Source organism: Hippoglossus hippoglossus, chromosome 13 (assembly GCF_009819705.1).
Source record: "Hippoglossus hippoglossus isolate fHipHip1 chromosome 13, fHipHip1.pri, whole genome shotgun sequence".
NCBI classification, from domain to species: domain Eukaryota; kingdom Metazoa; phylum Chordata; class Actinopteri; order Pleuronectiformes; family Pleuronectidae; genus Hippoglossus; species Hippoglossus hippoglossus.
The window spans coordinates 23,437,183-23,459,319 of record NC_047163.1 but is presented as its reverse complement, the minus strand read 5'-3'; the positions used below and the strand labels follow the sequence as shown (position 1 = coordinate 23,459,319).

At 39.1% G+C, this 22,137-nt stretch overlaps 1 protein-coding gene across 7 annotated transcripts in view; it reads left to right on the top strand.

Annotated features, from left to right (window-relative positions):
• Positions 1-3,364: 3,364 nt before the first annotated feature.
• Positions 3,365-22,137, top strand: part of gdpd5b (glycerophosphodiester phosphodiesterase domain containing 5b) — a 51,972-nt gene continuing 33,199 nt past the window's right edge. For 3 of the 7 annotated variants that reach the window (XR_004615751.1, XR_004615750.1, XM_034603356.1), the window contains exons 1-2: positions 3,366-3,892; positions 20,934-21,113. Coding sequence is in view for 4 of the 7 variants with exons in the window: in XM_034603356.1 (XP_034459247.1) it covers positions 20,997-21,113 (117 nt within the window). In the remaining 3 variants the exon portion in view is untranslated. Of the gene's footprint in view, positions 3,893-20,933; positions 21,114-22,137 lie in introns of all 7 variants that reach the window. The other 4 variants (XM_034603354.1, XM_034603352.1, XM_034603353.1 and 1 more) reach the window with 4 other exon arrangements.

The following is a 22,137-nucleotide window of genomic DNA, read 5'->3' as shown; positions in this document are numbered from 1 at the left end:
TGATTGTATTCAGTTTTATGATATACTTAAAATATTCAACATTCATCTGAATTTCTTTCAATTAAAATGAATGGATGGGATGTTAAAACTTTCTAAAACTTTAATTACCTTGAAATTGCACTGTTCTTTCAGCTAGAAACTTAATTTAGGCCTTAACTTTAAACCGGTCACAAGACTTTCAGCTATTAAACTTCAGATTTTTTAATTATGGCAGTCTAAGTTTAAGGCTTTTTTCTGACAATTTTTCTGACAAGACAAAAATTGTCAGAAAAAAGACACGTGCCTGAGGTTGGTTGATTAGAAGCTTGGTTTTGTTTAGAAGAAAAAGAGAAATTAATGTGTTGTTTATTAATACATTTTACACAATAAGCTAAATACGTGAATAAAAAAAACAAGTCTTGAAATTCAAAAGAGTAAATGACCTCACAATTTAAATTTAAATGTACATAAAATGAACTTGAAAAATAATTGAGTGCCTTAGAATATTCATCATATTGGACATACCAATAAGACGAAATGCATCATGTGTCTGAATATGGGAATTTGCTAAACTGTTTTTCATCAGTGGAAATTTGTGCTTGTGTACAAACACTTAGTGTTTTACTTACATTACCTGCATATTTGCAAAGGAAATAAACCACCCCACAAATATAATTTGATTAAAAAGATATAATCACTTAAAATAACAAAAAAAGTGTATTTTGGCCACATAATTAGTGAAATGTAGTTTTCTTTTGTTTGAATGTAGAGTGAAGATGCCCCCTGGTGGGAAAAGTTTGAAATTTTCTTCAAAGACCACAAAGTTTCCTTAACAGTTATTGTTCAAGTTTGTATTGTTGCTTTTTCACCAAAGATGTTTTAAAATGAAATAAAATGAATTTTATTAATCAGGATTCTTCTTACAATCCAGGTTGTTGCAAGTTTTAATTTTCCAGCACAAATATGCACATGAGCAAAACTGAATTAGACGAGTTCTGCAAGTAAACCAAAGACATCCACCAACTCCTGTATGGTTTTAGGGAAGCTCTATAATAACTTTACATTTAAAGTATATATATTTACTGTGAATATCTACAATATTCGAGGAAGCAACTGCAAAAATATCTGAACCGTGTGGCAGACATAACTTGTACAACAGATAAACTGCCAGCAACTGTATTTTGGAGTAACAACCACTAGATGGAGTAAAAACCAACCAGATAAAGAACCACCACTGTATTTCACTGTAACTATCTTCTTCAAAACAACATCCTGAAACTCACAACAGACATGATTGATTTTTGAGGACTAACACGCAAACATCCTAAAGTTACACGCTTGGTTGGCAGATCAAGGGAAAAAGCAAAGCTGCTCTGATTAGAGTCATTAAGAGGAGCTCTACACACACTGATTACCTTAGTCTGATGTTGGTTACAAATATTATATCGATATTATATTAATTTGTCTGCTTTAATAATTCCATCATATTAAATCAAAGTTTTAAATTAAACATTTGTGAGCTCATAGCTGAATCTCAACATCAAGGCCTCACTCTCTTCACCTGTGGGATAGTTATACATACATGTACTCTATATGTAATATAAACGTGCATATTTCAGATGCATGCAGTTATGTTCATACCAACTCCTTAAACTGTAATACAAAGTGAGTGCTGTTCAAATGTCTCTCTGGAGATGATAGAGGCCTCTGGGAAGATTGTACCCTGCCGCCAAATTCCAGCAGACCTTCAAAGTCAGAATGAGCTGTTGTGTTGGCATTTAAACAATAACACAGTCAAACTCTTTGCGCCCCTCCTCCCCATTTTAAAGTACATTCTGTCTCCTCTCAAACGCTATCAGTCACAAAAATCTCCCTCCTGACCCCGGCTGCATCACGTGACACCACCTGCACAGGAGACCCCTACCAGCAGTCCTCCTCCTTCCTGCCTGTGGATGCTGGTTGGCATTTTAAAATGGGTGGAGTTCTATACAACAACTCGGCAGCTGGAGCTTCTGATTAATGCAAACCTGTGGAGAGAGGAGCAGGGAAGCCCAGGTCAGCCACATCAAACAGGGATATGCCACAGGAAATCACCCTGGGAGGAACATTTCCCCTGCTCCCCCCACCTGTGGATGCACATGGAGAGACATTGTCAAGGTGTGTGTGTACATGTGTGTGTCTCCACTAGCACGAGTGGCTGCATGGTTGTGAGGTTGGAGATGTAATCTCCACATTTGTTTGACTTGCCAGATGTTTGGTCTAAATGTAAGAAATCGTGTAAAACAGCATCTACGACCCTGATTGGTTAACGTTAAAGAGTCATCTGATACTCTACTGGATTGAAGATGAGAGAACTAGAAAACACACATTGGAGCTCCCAGTGAACTCCCCTCTTTGCTCTGATCATAAGTTGAATTAATTGGCCTGGTAGATTTGGATTTTTTTTTCAGATGCAGTGGGCTGCATAGATTTTGGAAGGTATCAAATTTTAAGTGAATAACAATCACATTCTTAAAAAACCAAAAGTGATAACAACAAGAGGAGTAAACCTCAGCTCTGATGGTGTAAGTAACAAGACCATCATCCAAGCCACGGACGACATGATTTCCCCTGCCAAATTGCTCAATTGCCACCTGGTAACTGGCTGCACTATAGGTCATAAATCCTGTATCCTCCATGTTAGTGGATAGGACATGGATCAAAACAGTCAAAGGCAAAGAGTAAAACATGTCTAATTCTTTCTCAAAGATCGTTCCTGTCATTTTAGGTAGTTGTTATCACACTGATGTTTAATCAAGTGTTCACTTTTTAAGTTTGGTTTTAATTAATCATGTAATGCTTTAAAAACAGAATGAAACATCATTATTGACAGCTGAGACTGACTCACAATTGGTTGCGCATGGGTATAGGTGGCACTTTGTTTCCAACAGCTCCCTCCCCTGATCGCAACAGCGCAGTCGCTGGCCCCAAATGGGCAAGATAGCAGAGTTCATATCCAGGATATTTTGAATACATTTTTCTGGATAGTGGGAGGAAGGGAATTAATGAGATAGCCCCAAAATCCCCAAATAAGCTTTTATTTAGCATAGAAAGCGTTAAAGCAAACATTTGTCCTTAAATGTTGTTAATTCAGAAATCATGTTAATTACAAAAAACAGATTTTCCCTCAATTGAATGCAATAGGCTTCCGTAGATACCTGCTCAGACCTCAGACCATATGTCTCAGACACGCTTGAAAATAATTGCATGTTGTTGCGTTCAGGGCCCATCGGGTTTTCTGCTTTCACCTTGGGAAAACCAACCGCGGATGGTAGTTCAGTTTAGTGGCTGAGGCATCTCTCTGTACGTGGTGCTAATTATAGCACAGGATAACGGGAAGTCACTTTGAGACCTGAACAATATCTTACAGTTTTAAATCTGCGCGGTTTAACGACGTGGCCGTGAAGGCGCCGGGCGGCGGTGGAGTCATCTCGGGAACGCGCTGCTCGCTCCCTCACTACGGGAGGGCTGGAGCTAAAAGAGCGACCCGCACTCACTCGCTGCACCCACCCCCAGCGTGTCAGCCCGCCGGTGTGTGCTCATGACACTGCCACACACACCAGGAGACACGCTTGTACCCGCAGACAGCACCGACAGAGGGAAACCGACACGGGACGAAGTGGAGACATGAGACGGGACTTCTCGTAGCTGACAACCGTTCGCCCGGCTCCGTCTCCCCTCCTTTGTGTTCGGTGTAAAACTTCGACCGTGTCAGCAGCTTTATAGCTCGACCGGTGAGCTGCTCACCTCCAGCCCGTCACTTCCCACACGGGTTGTCCCGGTTTGACTCTCTGCTCGCCGGGGAGAAAGTCAGGGAAAAGCCGCTGACACCTTAAGCTGAGGCAGGAGAGAAGTGGCAGCAGCCCGCACACAGGTGAGCGTGAACCGTCCACAGTTACTACACCAGTTCCTACCGTGGACACATTGGTATAGTTGTCTTTATGTTGCATATATGTATATAGATGTACATATCTTAATCTTTGTGCATTTGCATGTGTTTTAATCTATGTTGTGTTTTATTTTAACTGGACCCTGAGTCTGAATAATAAAAGTCATTATTATTATTACAGGATAAAACTATGGTAACAGTGGCTAACATGTGTCCTAATGTCAGTACAAGCTAGTTAGGTTTTCAGGATTGACATTTTTTTTCCCGTGTGTGTGTGTGTATATATACACACACACACACACACACACGCACATTACCCATCACGTGCTTACAGCAGTGATCGTCCTTCAGTTCTCTGGATGGGACACACCCATGATGATGGTTTTCACCCCATGAAATCCAGCGTTTCATTAACCTGCATGTGTTTCACATCCTCGGATTGTATTTGTCACTGAATAATAGATGGAATGCAAAGCTTCATAATGCAAGTAGGGCTTCAGAGGCTGATCGTTGGTTCATCCATCAAAATTGTTCCCCACTCTTTACTCGTTTTGCAGCACTCTTCCTACTTACTTGAATAATTCATGACACCATTAATTTCGTTTGAGGATGAGGATTGTCATGTTGATGTTCCTAGTGCATTATTTAGCATATCAAAAAAAGACGGTCATATTGTAATAAAAAAAAATACTTAATTGTAGTGGTGCCAGATTTCACAAAATTGTACATTTGCTTTGTTTAATGTTAATCATATTTATAGCAGTCTTACAATATTCATGTTTTTTATGTTGATTAAAATAAAGGATGGTGCAGAAAAGGTCTTCATAATAATGATAACTAAAAATATAAATTAAGTCAGTATGCATGTACATACATGTACAGCCTATCATACATGTTGCATATTTATACTTTTACATATTCATCTGCCCATAATCACACCCACAAAAAAAAGCATGCAAATAGACACAACTCTTCAGGGCATTATTATTTAGTTGTATCCATATATTTGATCCGTTTATTCGACCGTTTCTAATATTCCAGGTCTTGATTTCCAACTTTAGTTTTTTTTTTTTTTTCATTTCCAGAATGCTCTTTGCATTTGACCTCAAGTTGTTACATGAAGGGATTGTTAGTTTTAACCAGCTCCTTGTTCCTTCGGGTCATGTTTGAGTGTAATTTGTTGAACAGCATCTTAAAAATCTTTGGCTGCTAGAGCGGAACCATTTGGTTCAGTTTCTCTATCCGTTACATCCCTCGAGTCTGTTTTTAACACTTCCCCATCTGTCACTCCTCATCTCCAGTAAAAACAGCTAACACTTATTTGTGTTTGTTCTGAGCTCCAGTTGACAGATGACATTTGTTTACATCCCACATGTATGTAAATAAGTATTTTAAAGAGATTAGAACCTGTTTACTCAGAGTTTCAATAAATGGATGAGTCAGGACTATTGGAGAGTGCAAGGCTGTTATCATTTTATCACTTTAAAAGGATTCAAGGGTTGTACAGTTGTCTATATGCTCCTGTGTAGGACAGTGGCCTTAAAGTGCAAATCACTAAACAACAACAAATCACAAAACTCCACAGCAACAAGAAAAAGCTAACGAAAAGCAGTCAGCAGTTCCCTCATTTAAAAAGATGGCCAGTACGTGTGTCCAATCAGTGTTGAGCCTTGTTGATAGCCGGTACCTACTTTTCTGTGAGAAGTTAATGTTGTGTTTTGCGATTTTTCATTGTGGTTCCTTTTTTGTCCTTGTGATTTACTGTTTTATTGTGTGATTTTTGCCGTTGTGATTTGCACCTCAAGGCCACCGTAGTATAGAGACAGGCTCATTTCCTGATAGCAGCCATCACTGTGAAAACGTGTTTCAGTTATGACACCCAAAGTGATTATGCAGAACATGAGGATATATATATACTACTCTTGATATTCAGACTTCTCCTATTTCAGCTGAGGAACTTTGAGAAAATGGTTGAGTTGATATTGAGGTTATCTGGAAAAATTCCAACATAACATGCATGTCTACAGTTTGTTAAATTTGATTGGATTAGAATAGAATATAGGCAAGGTTATGTGCAGCCATGCGGAAACGGCTTGGGTTGTGTAAGCAGTGCTTTAAAGATCACTCTTGATTTATACAATTCAAAGGAAGAGGTCATAAGGTGGTCTGACTTAATATTGTCTGTTTCAGTCAGTCTCAACTGAGGGTCTGCATACCAGGCATTTTGATTATGACCTTTTTGAACTGCGAATCGTGCAAAGATACTCTCAGAATAAAAATATCAAGTCGAGCATAATACGCCCCCTTTAAGAGAATAAATTGATGATAAAGGGAGATATAATAGAACAGTGGAATTGGTTACCAACTCTTTTACACACAGCAGGCTTTTAGATACATTTCTCCACTGGATATATTTTCTGTTGTGGAGCTTTATCAAACGCACAATAGTAATACTGGGCAGGGCCTCCCTTTGCTCTCAAAACAACCTCAGTTCGATGGCATGGATTTACAAGACATTGCAAGCATTCCTTTGAGATTCTCCTCCATGTTGGCTTGATTATGTCATAAAATTTCACATTCAGCTCATGAATCCAGAGATTTTCTTTGAGTCATGATACATTATTGTGCTGGAAGTAGCCACTAGAACATAGTAAATCATTGCCATAAAGGGATGCACATAGCAAAACAATAGTCTGTGGCATTCAAACAATGATTGCTTGCTATTAAAAAAAAGCCAAAGTGTGCCAAGACACCAACATCAGCCTGGACTGTTGTTACAAGGAAGGTTGGGTCTGTGGCTTCATTTTGCCAACACTGTATTCGAATCCCATTCTCTGTAGCCTCAGTAGAAATCCAGATGAATCTCACCAGTCTACATATTTTTCTGTCTTCAACCATCCAGTGTTGGTTAACCTGTGCCCACTGCAGCCAAAGATTTATTTTCTTGGCTGAAAGGAAAGGATTCTGACACTGTCCTCTGCTGTTGTAGACCATCAGCCTCAAGGGTCAAGGTGTTCTGAGATGCTGTTCTGCTCACCACATTTGTAAAGAGTTTTGAATAACTGTAGCTTTTCTGTCCTTCCCAAACAGTATGACCATTGACGTCATGCACTGAACCCCAGATATTCTCCTGAAATTATCTGGAGGGGGTGTTTGAACTGTTTAGTCAGACATTCTCTTGAGCTTTTCCTGCTAGCCCCCTCCAGAGAATGTCAGAGTGAACCCATGTGAGAATACAGGAGGATACAGTCAGGAGAATTCACCGCAAGTGAATGGTCATGTTGATGACTTTTCTAACACGGGACATATGCAAAAACTGAAAATAACAGAATGCAAATAGTTTAGGATGAAAAGTAGAAGCCATACATGTAGAAGACGGCAAAGAAGATGTCAACTTTGAAAGACAAGAATATTTGAGAGCTTTTAGTGATAAGGGCCAACGCTGGTGTCAATGTGCTTAAAACAAAAACGGGATTTTTGTGGGTGAATTTATACATAATGTCCTGCCTACTGCATGCTCTACCCATGCATCACCCCTCGCTTGAACCCTCCGGAGAGTCCTGTTATTGTGAAGGCGTCTGCACATCTACTGCTGCGTTATGTATAGGTGAAAGGCACCTATATCTGAAAATGGCTCATGTTTGATGTGAACATTAACTGAAGCTCATGACTTGTATCTGCATGATTTTGTGCTTTGCACTGCTGGCACATAGAGTTGGGGAGTGTCCTTAAATAACTGCTTCTAACCTTAAATAACTGCTTCTAACCTTAAATAACTGCTTCTAAGCAGTTATTTAAGAAACGCACCCAGCATTTCTCCTATGAAAGATGTGGTAGGTTATTTGCTAGCTTCATATATCAGAAGATCTCAGTTGATCAGTCAAACGAGTGGAGAGTTATCCAGAGTGAGACTTGTAAGTTTTCTTGCAATTTTCATGCTGTCTCACTGTCACACGGTCATGTCTTACTGGGACAATTGAACTGAACAGAGCCTTTGTTAATGTTATTCTTAATATCTGCGGTTTTCCTACTGTGACATGTCAAAATCTTCCTGTTATTGCTACCCTGACGTAGGGAAATTAAGTCCAGCCCTCTCTGTCTCACACCTGCATTCAGCTTTTCTGCCTTTATCCAGTAAGGATAATGAACCTCCACAAAGAGCTGGAGTACTTTTGAAAACCGTTGCTATTTATTTCCAGCACCCACATGAAAAAATAACATTTAATTTCTCAGTGGTTTCATTGACTGAAGTAGTAGCAAACATTTCATTGGATTGGGTAACAAAATTGGATTAAAGATTTGAGAAAACGAGCAGGGACATCATGTGTGCAAGGCTGCGTACATAACAGCCTTTACTCAGCCGAGGACTATTATTTCCACAGTATGTTACATCTTGCTGTTTCTTTTCTTCAACAATTTTTTCCTTCTACAATACATTTTTCCCCACGTTTAGAGGAGGGTTCCTAGAGCTAGATTCTGTGATTGTTCGGGGGTTGGTGAGATGTATGGATGTTATATGTGCTATGGAAACGGATGAATTTATAAAATCTTGGTTTTTCAAAACAGATGTTGAATACACAGTCAGTGACATGCATCAAACAAAGGCGCCTTGTTTCACAATGTTGAAAAGAACAATCTTACACAACACACTGACTGAAAATAGTATGAAATTGAGTTATTGCACCTTTTTATCTGCATGTGATAACACAGGCTTGGTCAGTAACTTTCAGTCCACAGCTTTCAATATCTCAAAGATCAGAGTTGACTGGAGGACTGAGCTTAGATCATCCATTTTCCAAGAAGGTCAGAGCCTCGCCTTTTCCCCTCCCTGTCAATCATGCTTCATATTTGCGATTCATAGCAGATCCTGTCACTGTCGACAAGTTCACTGCTCTACATTACATGAAATATGTGGACGGCTTCTACTGTCTCTACTATGATTTGTCACAAATTGTTGTGAAATGGGCACCATCGGTTAAGAGTCAGACAGAATATATAGAACGTGTACTTTTCTGTGCCTCGCCTTATCAGTACAGGTAAAATTTCCAGGGCTAATTGCCATTAATTGAGCTCCCATACGAGCGTGAGAGGCTTTAGTTCACCGTCTTTGCTAGTTGGCAACTTGAGCTCTCTTCAAAGCCCAACACTCAGACAAACAGGGAGGTGCACAGTTATTTTGTCAAAGCTGAGGTTCCCCTTTGAAAGACGGCAACAATACCTCCTTGACTGGATAACAGGTCGGCTTATTTTTCTTTCATTCTTGGTAATATTCCCACCATCTGATATCCATCACCATAGAGTTCAAACATTGACCTCTGCAGCTGAGACAATGTAAATTTAGAAATATGAGAATGAGGCTTTCTAGTTTTTCATATTTTCAGTGCCTCAAGTATCTCTGAATTGCCACTTAGTATTAGCTAATCCTATGAACTGGAGAAGGAAAGATGTTTTCATGGTATTTCATGATGTGAGCTCATTTCAGATAGGCAGTTCTGTGCTTGTCTTGACCACTATTTTATTACTGGTGAAACAGTTTTGTGTAACCATTACATTAATAGAATTAAAGAGACAATTGTTCATGTGAATAACACAAAGCTGAGTTTTTCTCTTTATTTTCAGAAAGCCAAGTTCACTGTGGTTGCTCCTGCCTCCTGGGCTCAGACAGCCTGTACAGTAGAGGACAGAGCTTGGTGTAATGTCAACACACAGATGGTGGTGAAGAGCCCTCATGCAGACATACAGATGGTACCTTTATAAAACATGACAGTCCACCCACCTTTTTATTGGCCCCTTCCTCGCAACAGCCGTGGTTGGAGGAATTGTTGTCCATTTACTGCATAGACTGTATTTAAAAATGGACAATAGGACAGCTCCCAAAAGTGAAGCAAAATACTCTTTATTGGCTGTTGACATATTTTCAGACAAATATCTTATTGAATGAAGTGGTGACATTTTATATTCTAAACATTAATTTCTACAAAAAACACCAAATCTCAGCAACAGAAGAGGAGACTGTGACCGTATTTTCTGCAACTGAACTTGTTGGCAGAGGTGTGATGCGATAATTCTAGTATCTTCTCCTCTTTGCAATGAAAAACATTCAGACTGAGGAGGCCTGAGTGATCTGAGCCAATGGTGTTGCCCATTTGCCCACACAGTACAACAATGGTTTCAGCCGTGTTTCTGCATGCCACGGATGTCTTTGTCAGATGTTTGCTTTCCTGGCCACAGTATCAGCACCACAGTATCACCTATGATTAGGAACCAGCCCCAGAATACGTTTTCGCAGCCCTAACAGGCAGAGAGGCCGGGGGGGGTCAAAACTCCTCCTGCCATTGCTCTGTGTTTCCAGGTTGAGTAACAGGAATGATTGAAAGTTTTCTGCCAGGCAGCAATACAATCAGTGATATGCAAGGCATGTAGCTTTCATTACAATCACCGATTTCACTACAACAATCTGACTAGCCAAAGAACGAATCATTTAAATCACCTCAACACCTGAATGTGTCATGCCTCTATGAAACATAATTACACATGTATGTTTATGTGTTGCAGGAAGCAAACAACTCTGTGATTGATTGTCGCAGTGGTTTCTTTTGACAGGTGAGGGGAAAGGCAGTTGTGAAAGCAGTGACAAAAAACGAATTGGATCTTTATTTGAAAAGTATTTCAAGTGGGTTGGAGATGTAATTGAAGGTATATCTGTTGCCTGTATACACATTCAAAATCCATTATTTACATGCGTACATGGGCACTTTTTATGTAGGCAAGTATCCAAAAATATCTGCATACTTTTTTCTCTCTCATTACCACGTTAATTAACCATTTTATGAACTGTTTGGTGATTTAACCAGTATGTGCTTGGATTGCTGGAACTGGCTGTTTAATGGAAGCTGCTGACGTGCCAGGCTAGCTGGGTAGAAGCTTCAAGCGTAGTTCTCTTTCACTATCACAGATTTAATGATCAGCAAGAAGGAACATCAAATCCAGATGAAAGTGAGACTATAAAGTTGTTTAAAAAAGAGCCTTTTCATATAAAGCTTGAATATGATCCAGATGTGGCTGGTAATCGCACGCTGAAATTAGCTTGACAAGAGGCCGTCTTTATACCCCCTACTCTCCCCAAAACTATGTTTATACCCCTGTCTTTTTGTTCTGGCCTTCTTTCTCACCCAACACGTGGTTTTTAGAAACAGAAAGTATATCTGAATATACTTGTTTTTATCTTTGCATGCTTGTTACTTTTAGCTGCTTTCATGTAGGGTAGAAAATCATAGCCTTCTTAAATAGCCTATCTTACTGCTGTACATTTGCATTTTTATCCATTCTAGCGACATGGCCTTATGAATGGAAACATTTAGTTTTTGTTAATTGGTTTGGGTTAGCCATGAGGTTCACATCTGTGGTTGTGAGAGAAATGTCTATTGGATGGATTGTCATGATATGTGTGACAAATTAATTTGCCTCTTTTCTTTTTTTATCATTTTCACTTTTCAGCTAGTGCCATCATCAGGTCTTAATTTCACTTTTTCCCAATAGTTTTATGTATGATTGAGTTAGGTGGTGTTTCAGTGTGGTTAGAGATGTTTTGTGTCCACAAAGCCTAAAGAAGGTTGATTTTCATTGAATGATCGACTCGCAAACGCACCTGCACATGAAGCTGTCCACTTGAGATCAGATCACTTGAGAAGGATGCTAATACCAGGTCTGAACTGGGCCTTTGTGTATGAATCATGGACACTGACATTGAGCCCTGGGCTTCCTGTAAATGTCCATTGGCTCTTCTCAGCTGAATCCACCTCCTGTCTTAGATGCTTCCTTTCCTGTTCAGTGCCTCTCCAGAGATCTATAACCACAGGCTATGCTGAAGTTGATGAGGGGGTTCGGTGCAAATATACATTAAACAGAGAGTCTGTGTCATCTAGTCTTTAAAGTGATAATTATTCAGACCCACGCAGCATCAGCTGCCTAAACGGTAGCATGGTGGATCAGAGGTTAGTGCTGTCACCTCACAGCAGGAAGTTTCTGATTTCAAACCCCACAAAGGGTAACTGCGGGTGTTAAGTTCCCATCATACTCCGAAACACATGTATTAGGCGCATCAGTAATATTCTTATCCTTGCACTTTAGCTGCTCAAAATGTAGATTCCAATTTATTCATGGTATCACAGGTGATGCCTCAGTGGAGAAGTATTGCTTTGACTTTGCAAAAAACTCATAAATCAGTTATGAACCCCCCCTATTCACAAGGCTCCATAAAGCTCATAATACGACTTTATTGTTTATTTATCTACATTGCTTTGCCAAGTTCTGTCCCTGCAGCTACATGCCAGCTCATACTTCTCTATTAAACCAACTTTGCTTCTCTATCAAATCCCCTTTGCTCAGAAACCAAACCTTTCTTCAGCCCTAGGAGGTGGCTTCATACTCATATGTATGACTATACTCCTTATGATCTCAGGATGAAAAATGTATTATAAATCCACATGTCAATTGATACACTTAAATCTTAAATTAGATCAATTTACTTTTCCTCTCCCAGTCATTTGTTCCATGCCCTAATAATGGAAATTAATGAGAGTCATGGTACTTCCTCTTCCTGCTTTCAATATTCTAAATTGAAGATACTGATGGCCTGTGATTTTATTATTATTTTCTTGGATTATCTCTGCCCCATATTTTTTCAGATTGATGAGCTGTCAGTCTGATGAGCAGTGAGATGAGAAGTGTCAGTATGTCCGTACACCAGCGCCTTGCCCCCAACACTCCTTATTCAAGTTATTGCCTCTGTCAACCAGTTTTCAATGCATCTCTCCTCATTGTTACTTTTATTTATTATTCCCCATTGGCTTTGAGCTACTGCTGCACTGTTCACTACCCTGCAAGGCACAAACTAAGGCATTAAAGGGATAGTTCACCCAAAAATCTAAATTCGCTCATTATCTACTCACCACTATGTCGATAGGAATGAGTGTTTGAGTCCACAAAACAGTTTTGTAGTTTCAGGGGTAAACGGCGTTGCAGCCAAATCGAATACAGTTGAAGTAACCTTTTCAAACGTAAAAAAAACCCAGAAAAAAAACATAAAATGCCTACATACTGTTCCTGTGGTTTCATCCAAGTGCCCTTGGCCCCGACATTCAAATTTTACTCAAAATGGCCTCGTTAAGACCATGTTTTTCGCCTAAATGTTCTCTGATATCCTCCTAGCCTCATGTTTGTGCGCACACACCGTACAAGCTCTCGCCCAAGGGGCCCGAGACTAGATCAGTGAGAACTTGCGATAGCTGATAGTTGTATTGCAAGTTCCGGTAGCATGTAAACGTATATGTGGAGCTATCGCGAGTTTATCTATTGATATTGTAAGCTGCTGTGAAAATTGGGCACAAGAAGACAATCATTCTCTTAACAGTGAGTTGTTTGTGCTCCATCAAGCTGTCCATTCTCCCACTTATCTGTTCAACTGTTACATTAATGCAGTGCCTTTTTTTTTTTTTTTAAGCCTTGTTAATTTCATAGAGGATAAAGTTGTTCAACATGATTGATGTAATCGGTTCTGTTAGTTTCAGAAATAATAGTAATTATATATGAGCAGGAAGGACATTAACACCCTTGTGAAGATTTTACAGTACCCCTCTATTCTCATTTGTCAGGCCAGAATGTTCTGGCACAAGTGTCTCTGAACAAGTATGTGTCAAATACTCAACTCTTCTTTTTTCCATTTTGCTGTCATAAGCTTTGAGAGATAGAGAAACATTGATTCGTGTCTCAGGTCTTATATGCTGTATAGATAAAACATTCATTTTTGGGAAGGGGAATTTTTCTGAAGGTAACCCAGCTGATGTCAAAGAACTGGCACCACCAAAGGCCGATTGATGTGTCACCTCACATTCTATGAAAGCAGACTACTAATTGTTACACATTCCTATTCTTAAGTGCATGGTCGACCCTGGTGGCCCTCACAAAGTGGAATCGATGGCTATTTTCTATCATAGATCAATCATTTGTCTCCTAAAGCTATTGAAATGCCTTGGTAATTCTTGCAACAGATGCCTGGATTGAGTAGATACATAAATCTAAAAAATATACTCTACTTGGCTGAGAAACCATAAGTATGTTGTGAGGTTGTCTTTCTTACCATGTGGACCTTTAACATATGTCTGAAACGCACAAGGAAGCTGATGTTTTCAGTAGTGTCCTAAATCAAATTCTTTCTACATGTGCAATGGCTATCAATAGACATGTTGACATGGAAACCAATATCAACCAGATTAAGGCAATAATCCAAATAATAGACTGCGATGTAAACAGCATTTTGTGAATACCTTTCTAATTCTGAATCGAATTAAGACATCTGGAATAATCTCACCTTAATCAAATTATGTAGGTATGTATACATTCACATTATAACATCCTCAGCTTTCAAAGCATTTTCAATATTGACATACAAACTGCTGGACGATACATGCCCATGTTCGATTTGTAAACAAGTGTTAGGATTTAATATAGACTTGAGTCATAACCAGACCTTACTCTTTAACATGTGAAACTGAATATTTTATTAGCAACTCATGAAAACATCATGATCGAGATAGTGTCTCATTCAAAATAAGGTTAATAGTTTAAATATTGCTGTCCATGTAAAATCGTCAGTGACTGGTGCAGCTGACAGGGCAATTCTTGGCGGTTTGTGGTGTCAGACTCAGGATGAACAGGAGCTGAAGGCACAAGTCTCTGCCACACACCACACTGACTCATGGGAATGATAATGGGATTTTCTCAGAGTTATGTTGATAACTTGGGCTGAACTGATAATATTTATGACTGCACTTAAGATTACCGTTCATGGATACTTGCCAAACATTGTTTTTAGTGGTTAATGCAGAAGATTTCTGTATGAATTAATAACAATTCTGAGCTCTAGTTGAAAAAAAACCCAAATATTTGTTAATGCACAACATGCAATACTTTAAGACTAACGGAAATATGTTGTATGCTTCTTTTCTGAACCTGCAACTCAAGGGTTCTGTGCTACTTAACTAGGTGATGTTTCATGTCATGGAGATGACAAGGAGTTAATGGATAACTTGATTTAGAAATGTAGAATGTAAATTCAGTCCATATGTTGATGATTTTGAGCAATGGGTTTTGGAACCTTAATAAGTTCTTTGACAACAACACATAAAACAAGGTGGTAGGAGCGAGAAATCTGTTTCCACAGAGGGTGAGATACTACATCGTACTGTTTACAAGACTTTATGTCTTCTCTTCTGACGTCACAATTGAATCCTCTGCTCCTCAACTCCTACATAGTTGAAGAGGGTATTAATTAGTCTGTCAGCACATAGTGATGGGTGTAACTTGTTTGGCTGATTTATTTGCATCATACAGGTAGAATAAACTAAATGAAACTGTTTCTTTTACAGCCTGAGAAGACATTTATTGTGAAAGGGTTAATTGACACGGTGAACGCAAGTCAGTTAACTTTGTTTTTTTTATTGCTACATCATTGTCTTTGAAAAATTTTCAAACTTAGTTGTGAGACACGGTCTGTTCTTTATGATACAGTTGATTGCAGGCATTATTTTGCTGCCTTCAAAATGTACCATCAAGATAATATGAATTTATGATACAATGTAATGGGAAAAAAATGATTAATTAGGAAAATGGGTCTAGTTAGCACATCATTTTTCTGATTTAATGGTTGTTTTGTGACCTGTCATGGTTTAAGGAGAGCTAGACTGTCCCTTTTCTTTCTATACAGCTCTCTTTTTATATAAAAGTTATTTAATATTCATATAATGATCGTAGTTTCTCCCATTCCCCTTTTTGAAATAATAATAATAACATACATTATGCAGTCTGCCTGGCCAGTAAGAACATGTCTTCATTTCTTTTCTTTCCCAGGAAACTCACCCGGCTTTGTCTCATGGTGTGAGGAATTAAAGAAAGCAGTGTGAGGTGTATCCTGCATTTGTGTATTCTTCCTTATTATCTGTGCTTACCTTTGCTTGGACTCTTAAGTGCATTATCTATAACCTCACAGACTTGTTGATAACAGAGTGTATGCTTTAAATTCCTCTTTAAACAAAAAATCTTTATGTTGAATTTAGTGCGATATTCTATTTAACATAACACAATAATGACTCTATTCACGACTGGATTATAAAAGTGTGCACATATGCTGTTATAAACACAGGCGTGTTTTATTGCAGTTCTGTCCTGCAGTGCACAGGAAGGGGCAGGATTTACTTCAGAAAGCAGCAACAATGGTTTGTTTAGACTAAACAGCAGAAGAGGTGGGTATTGGGAGTTACTGAGAGTACTGCTTCAGTGATGATGGATCTTTCAGGACTTAATTTAAATGTTGGCAAGTCTCTCTCGAGTGAGAGCTTTCGACTGTCATTGCTGAGCTGATGTAATGACTCTCATTGCTTGTTAGCTTGTGCTTTATCACCGATGTGTCATTTATCAACTCCCTCACAGGCATCTTCTGATGCCACATGGTTTAGCCAAGTCTCAATGGTGATTTACTCTGTGTCAATTCACATCTCAGTTCAGATCGTTAAGACATGATCACGAAAAGATGAAATTTATGATGTTTGTTGATGATTGGTTTTCAGAAGACAATAGATTACTAAATGCAGATAGATATTTGCATGTTGTATTTATTCTTTTGTTTATGAAAAGACTACTCCATGCTGTTTTTGGAGTCTTAGTGTCAGTGGAACCAAGGTGCTTGTATCTAGTTTTATTGCTATATTGTCTATTAACATACAGAGAACAATAAAAGATCACTTGACAGTGGCCCTACAGTATAGATTGTGAAGCTTGGAGTGTCACATCGTTCAGTTCTGTGTTAACGCTTCGATTCATCAGCGATTTATGAACCACAACATCTTGTAACACAATCTAGTTGAAAAATAAAAAAATATCAAGAGTTGTATTGAATTGGAAAGTGTCCATCATCCATTTTCCTCAGTTTACCTGAGGTTCGGTAGCCACAGCAACATCCACCCTACGTAGAAAACTAATTTCAGCTACTTGTATCTGCAATCTTTTTCACTCAATCACTACCCAGAGTTCATGACCGTAGGCGAGGGTCGGAACATTGATGGACTAGTGGATAGAAAGCATGGCCTTGTGGCTTGGCTGCATCTTCACCACAATAGTCCACTACAACACCTGCAGTACTGCCGACACTGACAATTGCAAGCCTGTAGTATTGGATTTCGTGATATTGAGCTGGTATTACGTTGATTTTATCCAGTCTGTAAATGACTTGGGTTTTTAATAACAGTGTAGAGGCTAACTAAGCATAATTTGTCAAATTATTTTGGTCAACTATTCTTTTAAGTGTCTCTTGTTTGTCACTAGTGGGTTGGATAGTTATCTGCTGCTTGGCCTTTCCTTCAGTTCCCTTGTCAGAAGAAGACACTGCTTTCTGCCAGGGAATCTGCTGAAACATTTCCTCCCCTGCAGACTATTTTCCCTCGCCGGGCCAGTTGATGGGAGGAAATGAGGCAGCAGAAAAGGAGATGACACCAGCCGTTTAGGGGGTTTTCATACACCCCAATTGTTGACCTAAGCTGGACAACTTGAGACAGTCACATATGTTAAGAAAACTGCTGCTCCTGTTTTTGTTGATTTCACTTGTTGAATCTGTTTCAGTCTTGAATGAAAATGCAGATGACAGGGTTTGTGTGAAGGTTAAAGAAGAAGATTAATTAATTATAAAACCTGATGTGCAACTTTTGTGTTCAGTTGTTTTTTATTAAGATGATCAGCTTTTGTGACTTGGGTTTTTTGTGTCTGTGACATGAGTGATTGTGACAGTGCAGCACACTCTCCTTACGGTGGTCACATTTCTACACTTGTCAGAGGAGTTGCATGTATGTTTGCAATATAACTGCAGTCTTCCATTCAGTCTTACTGTGCAAAACATCACTTCGCTTTGCCAATTCATTGCAGTCTCTTGAAGGATTTAATGTTATTGTGTCCACTAGGGGTTATGAGTTTCTGCTGAGAATTTGTGCTGATAAAGGAATTAATTGCAGCACTTCTCCATCTGTGTTTATACCGCCCAGAGGAGAGCTGGAGCATATGAACTTTGAAGTTAAGAGTGATGAGCCAAGGTGACAAATCTGTAGCCTCAGTGCTGCTCTGTCTAGCTACAGCATAATAAACTCCAACATCAAATATTTGAAATTAAAGAGATTTCTGATGTTTGGCTCAACTGAAGTAGCATTGATGAGTGAGATATTTTTTATATTTGAGGATACAAGTGGCTGTGACACTGCCATGACTGGAAGCTTTTTGGAAGGTAAACATGTCGCAACATAAACCACTTTGATATTACAACATGGAGACATTGCTGTGGCTACAGCTTTGAACATTATGAGTCAACAAGTGACAACATGACAGTGCAGAAAGTGGTTGTTACTTTGCCTTGATGAACGCACCAACAGAGACTCACTGTGTCGCTGCTCGATTTCTTTTTCTGTCTTAAAGGCGTGGTCGACGTGCCCAAACATCCATATTTGTCTTCTGTTCATGTGTGAAGTCATTAATTATACCCAACCATCACTGAATTTCAGGTCAATCAATATTTAAAATAAATAATTTATCCAGTTGAAATGTCATTTGGCATTTGTGTGTTAATGATACAGGACTTGATGTAAATTAATAGTTTTATTTTTACTTTTTTACGTCAGCCACGTAAATGTACTTAAAATTAATGTGTAGTTCTTAAAGTAGTGCTAGGTCAGATTTCAATTTATCAACTAGATCACAAGAGTTAAATGCTGGTGACTACATTTTTTTTACGTGAAGGAATTGTATGAAAGACATGACACTAAAATGGCAAAAGATAAATAAAATACCAACTGAATGGCACTCAGAGAGCACATACTCCCACCAAGGATAAAGCCCTATTTTGCCTTTTATTAAAGAGAGTGGGAACAAATGTATACATGTACACATACACATTATATAGAGCAGCAGGTTTTGTGCTATTTTCCTTTTTGCATTTTTGCAAACTTTACAAATTTGAATTCTGTTCTCACAAAATTATAATCTCCATTTACCCGACAGACATGGTTTATTCGGAAGAAGTTTCTGAAGAGCAGTAGTCCAACAATGCCTGATTTAGGTCTTAATCCCTGTAGTGTAGTTACTAGGTGAGGTTGGAAGCATATAGCTAAATGTTGGGTAATACATTGGTACAGACATCAAATAAGATAAGTTGATTATTGATTAAACACTGGTGAACATTGGTGGGACATAGCAATGTGAGTCTCAGCCTCCCTCTGGTCTGAGCTTGATTTTGTTTGACAGTCAGTGCATTAAGATGAGTAGACTACTGCACCAACCATGGTATTGCTATTCTTAAAATGTTTGACTAATAGGGTCACTAGTATTCAGTATTTATTTTTAATTTAGCAATACTGATGTCATTCCTTCTGATGAGAAAATCCAAACTCTTCAGAATGAATTGCTTGACATCACAAGTTATTTCTAATTTGCAAATGCTGATATGGGATGTGTTTAAGAGTTTAGATTAAAAAACAACTATTTTTAGAATATTTTTATTTTTCACTACGTGTTGTTTCCTTGTCTTCTTCTTACACTAAATGATCTATAATTGCTCTCACTGTATGTGGTTAATTAAAGTATAGTGCTCCAACCTTTTCATTCCAAGGCATAGAGCAGCACTGCACATTGCCTGTCAAAGACCCTTGTGGTCCTGCTGGGGTGGGCCAGGATTATTATACCCTCGGGGTCAGGCCCGCCCTCCTCAGAGCAGTTATACAAATAACAGGAAACATGGTTCCTGCTGTAGATGTTAATGAGCAGCTGCCCAGAGCCGGAGACGGCATGATTACAGCAAGAGGAGTATAACATGCAGAAAGCCTCTGGAACATCAGATGAGACTTAGCCACTTGCTAGCTCTGCTTCACAAACTGCAGCTAGGCATGTTGGTGTGTCTATACTTCTAATTGTGTTTATTTGACTCATCAGCAAAGAGCTGTCATTAATTACACATTATTAATGCTTTGACGACACCAGCATGCACTTTCAACCCCAGATTAAACAAAGTTATGCATCTGAAACTGCAGCAGCACAACAGGCTCCGTCATGTCCCCGGAGGGTGAGGTAAACTTGTGATAACAGTCAGCAATTCTGTTCTATCATTACTGTTATTGCTGATAGCAGAGTATCGGTGCTGAGTCAGCAGCATGGGAAGACTTGAGTTAATGGGAAGACTTGAGTTATGACTGAATATTTACAGCTAACACCGCCTGGTGCTTCCTGTGGTCGCTCCAACAGCGTTAGCCAAGAGCTACAGAATGGGTGCTGAGGTTTTTCAGCAGTATCTTGGTGCTCTGCTGCTCCTCCGCACTGGGAGGAGGTAGTGGAGCTGGAGTAGGCACAGGGTAGGGTGCCTCCCTGATAAAAGCCTTAACATTTTCAGATAAAAACATTAAATGATATAAAAGCCCTGTTTGTATTCACAACATCAAATCATCATTGTTTTGTTTGCAGGTTCTGTTGCCATGTATCCCATAAATGTTCCCCAAAGCTGAATACGCTGATTTTATTCATTTATTTTTAAACTGAAAGTTGAAGTGTTTTGCTCAAATGTCACTGTTACATAACATTCTTGTTAGGCCTGTTGGCCTTTTCTTTCCCTGTTTTTTCTCTGGCCTGACATGAAAGGAAGAGATAGTAACTACATGCTGCCTTTTCCGCTCAGATATGAAGTGACTGCTTGATATATTCATGGTCAATGTAATTTAACACAATGGTCAATTACTGGTCGGTTCACCAAGCCCTCTTTTCTCCTTGATCATACTTATGAAAGCTGCTTCCACTCTCAGTTGTCATTGGAAATGGGAGCTAGGTTTTGCCTCAGAAGCATGGTGCTTTTCAAGCAGGTCCATGAATTATCCAATGTGGTCTTCCAAACAACTTGTAACTGCTTACTTCAATGTTAATCCTGTTTTCTCTTTTCATCTCCTTACAGGGTTCTTAATAGTCAGTGGGATGTTAGAGGTCTGGAAGCAGGACCAGGACTGACTGAAGGAGCATGGTGAAACACCAACCCCTCCAGGTCTATGAGCGGCAGCTTTGTCTGTCATGTATCACTGGGATCTATGGTTGCCGCTGGAAACGCTATCAACGTTCCCACGATGACACCACCAAGGTGAGTGGGGGAGGAAACCCCTTTAGTGGATGAAGTGTAGCAATCAGAACCGCTGTGCATCTGGTTTAGAAGGAGGCCCTTAACAGTCTGACACCGTGTAGCATATAGCATAGAGTGCATGATTCAGTGCATGTACATCACTCGTGTTTGCCCTCAGCAACCAATCTGACAATGCACCAGAAAATGACATTTGACAGACCTTGCAGCATCATGTGTCTGAATCCTTCGCATCTTACAGATTTACTCTAGTTTTACATTCAAGAGATTGTAGATAACCCTTTTCCCTGTGGTGGTTTAATATGTGGAATTGTCAAAGCATAAAAAATAATGACAAAACACAAAATAACAGAGCACATGTGTTCACATCAGGTGGCAGCAAATTCTGTCTAATTTATGTCAAGGTAATTTTCCATGATAACTGCACTGCTGCACCAAGACAAATTTATGTCGCTGTGTTGGTTTGGAAGCAAGCTTACACAAAAACTACTAAACGGATTAACGGATCTTAATGAAAAAACTGGCATAATTAGGGGACTGATATTTATGAGTGTGTACAATTTGGTGCAGATCAAGTGAATTTAAATGTGGTTTCATAAGAACTTGGCGGAGGTATGTGATCTAGTGAGTGCCATTCTAGTTTCCTTTCTATTGTACTTCCAATGACGTTATCAACTTCATTTGTGTTCAAAATATTTTTAAGTAAATCATTACACTCCATTATTTGGCTGCTGAATTCAAAAGTTATTACTGTAGCTGTTACATTAATCTGTGTCTTCTCACACCTTGAATAACAAGATGGCTGTGGAGAAAGGGCTCCATTACTGACTGTCCTACTATGAGAAAAAAAAAAAATCAAACCCATACAAGGCTCTAGTGTACATCTGTGTTTGACATCCAAAGCAGTGTTACACCCCCTGGTCTGTAGATACCCCCCCCTGATGTTTGTCTTTCAACATTGATTTACCAAGAACAATTATCTTTGACCAAATATGTCCTTGCTGGCTTATCCTCCACCCAGTAACCT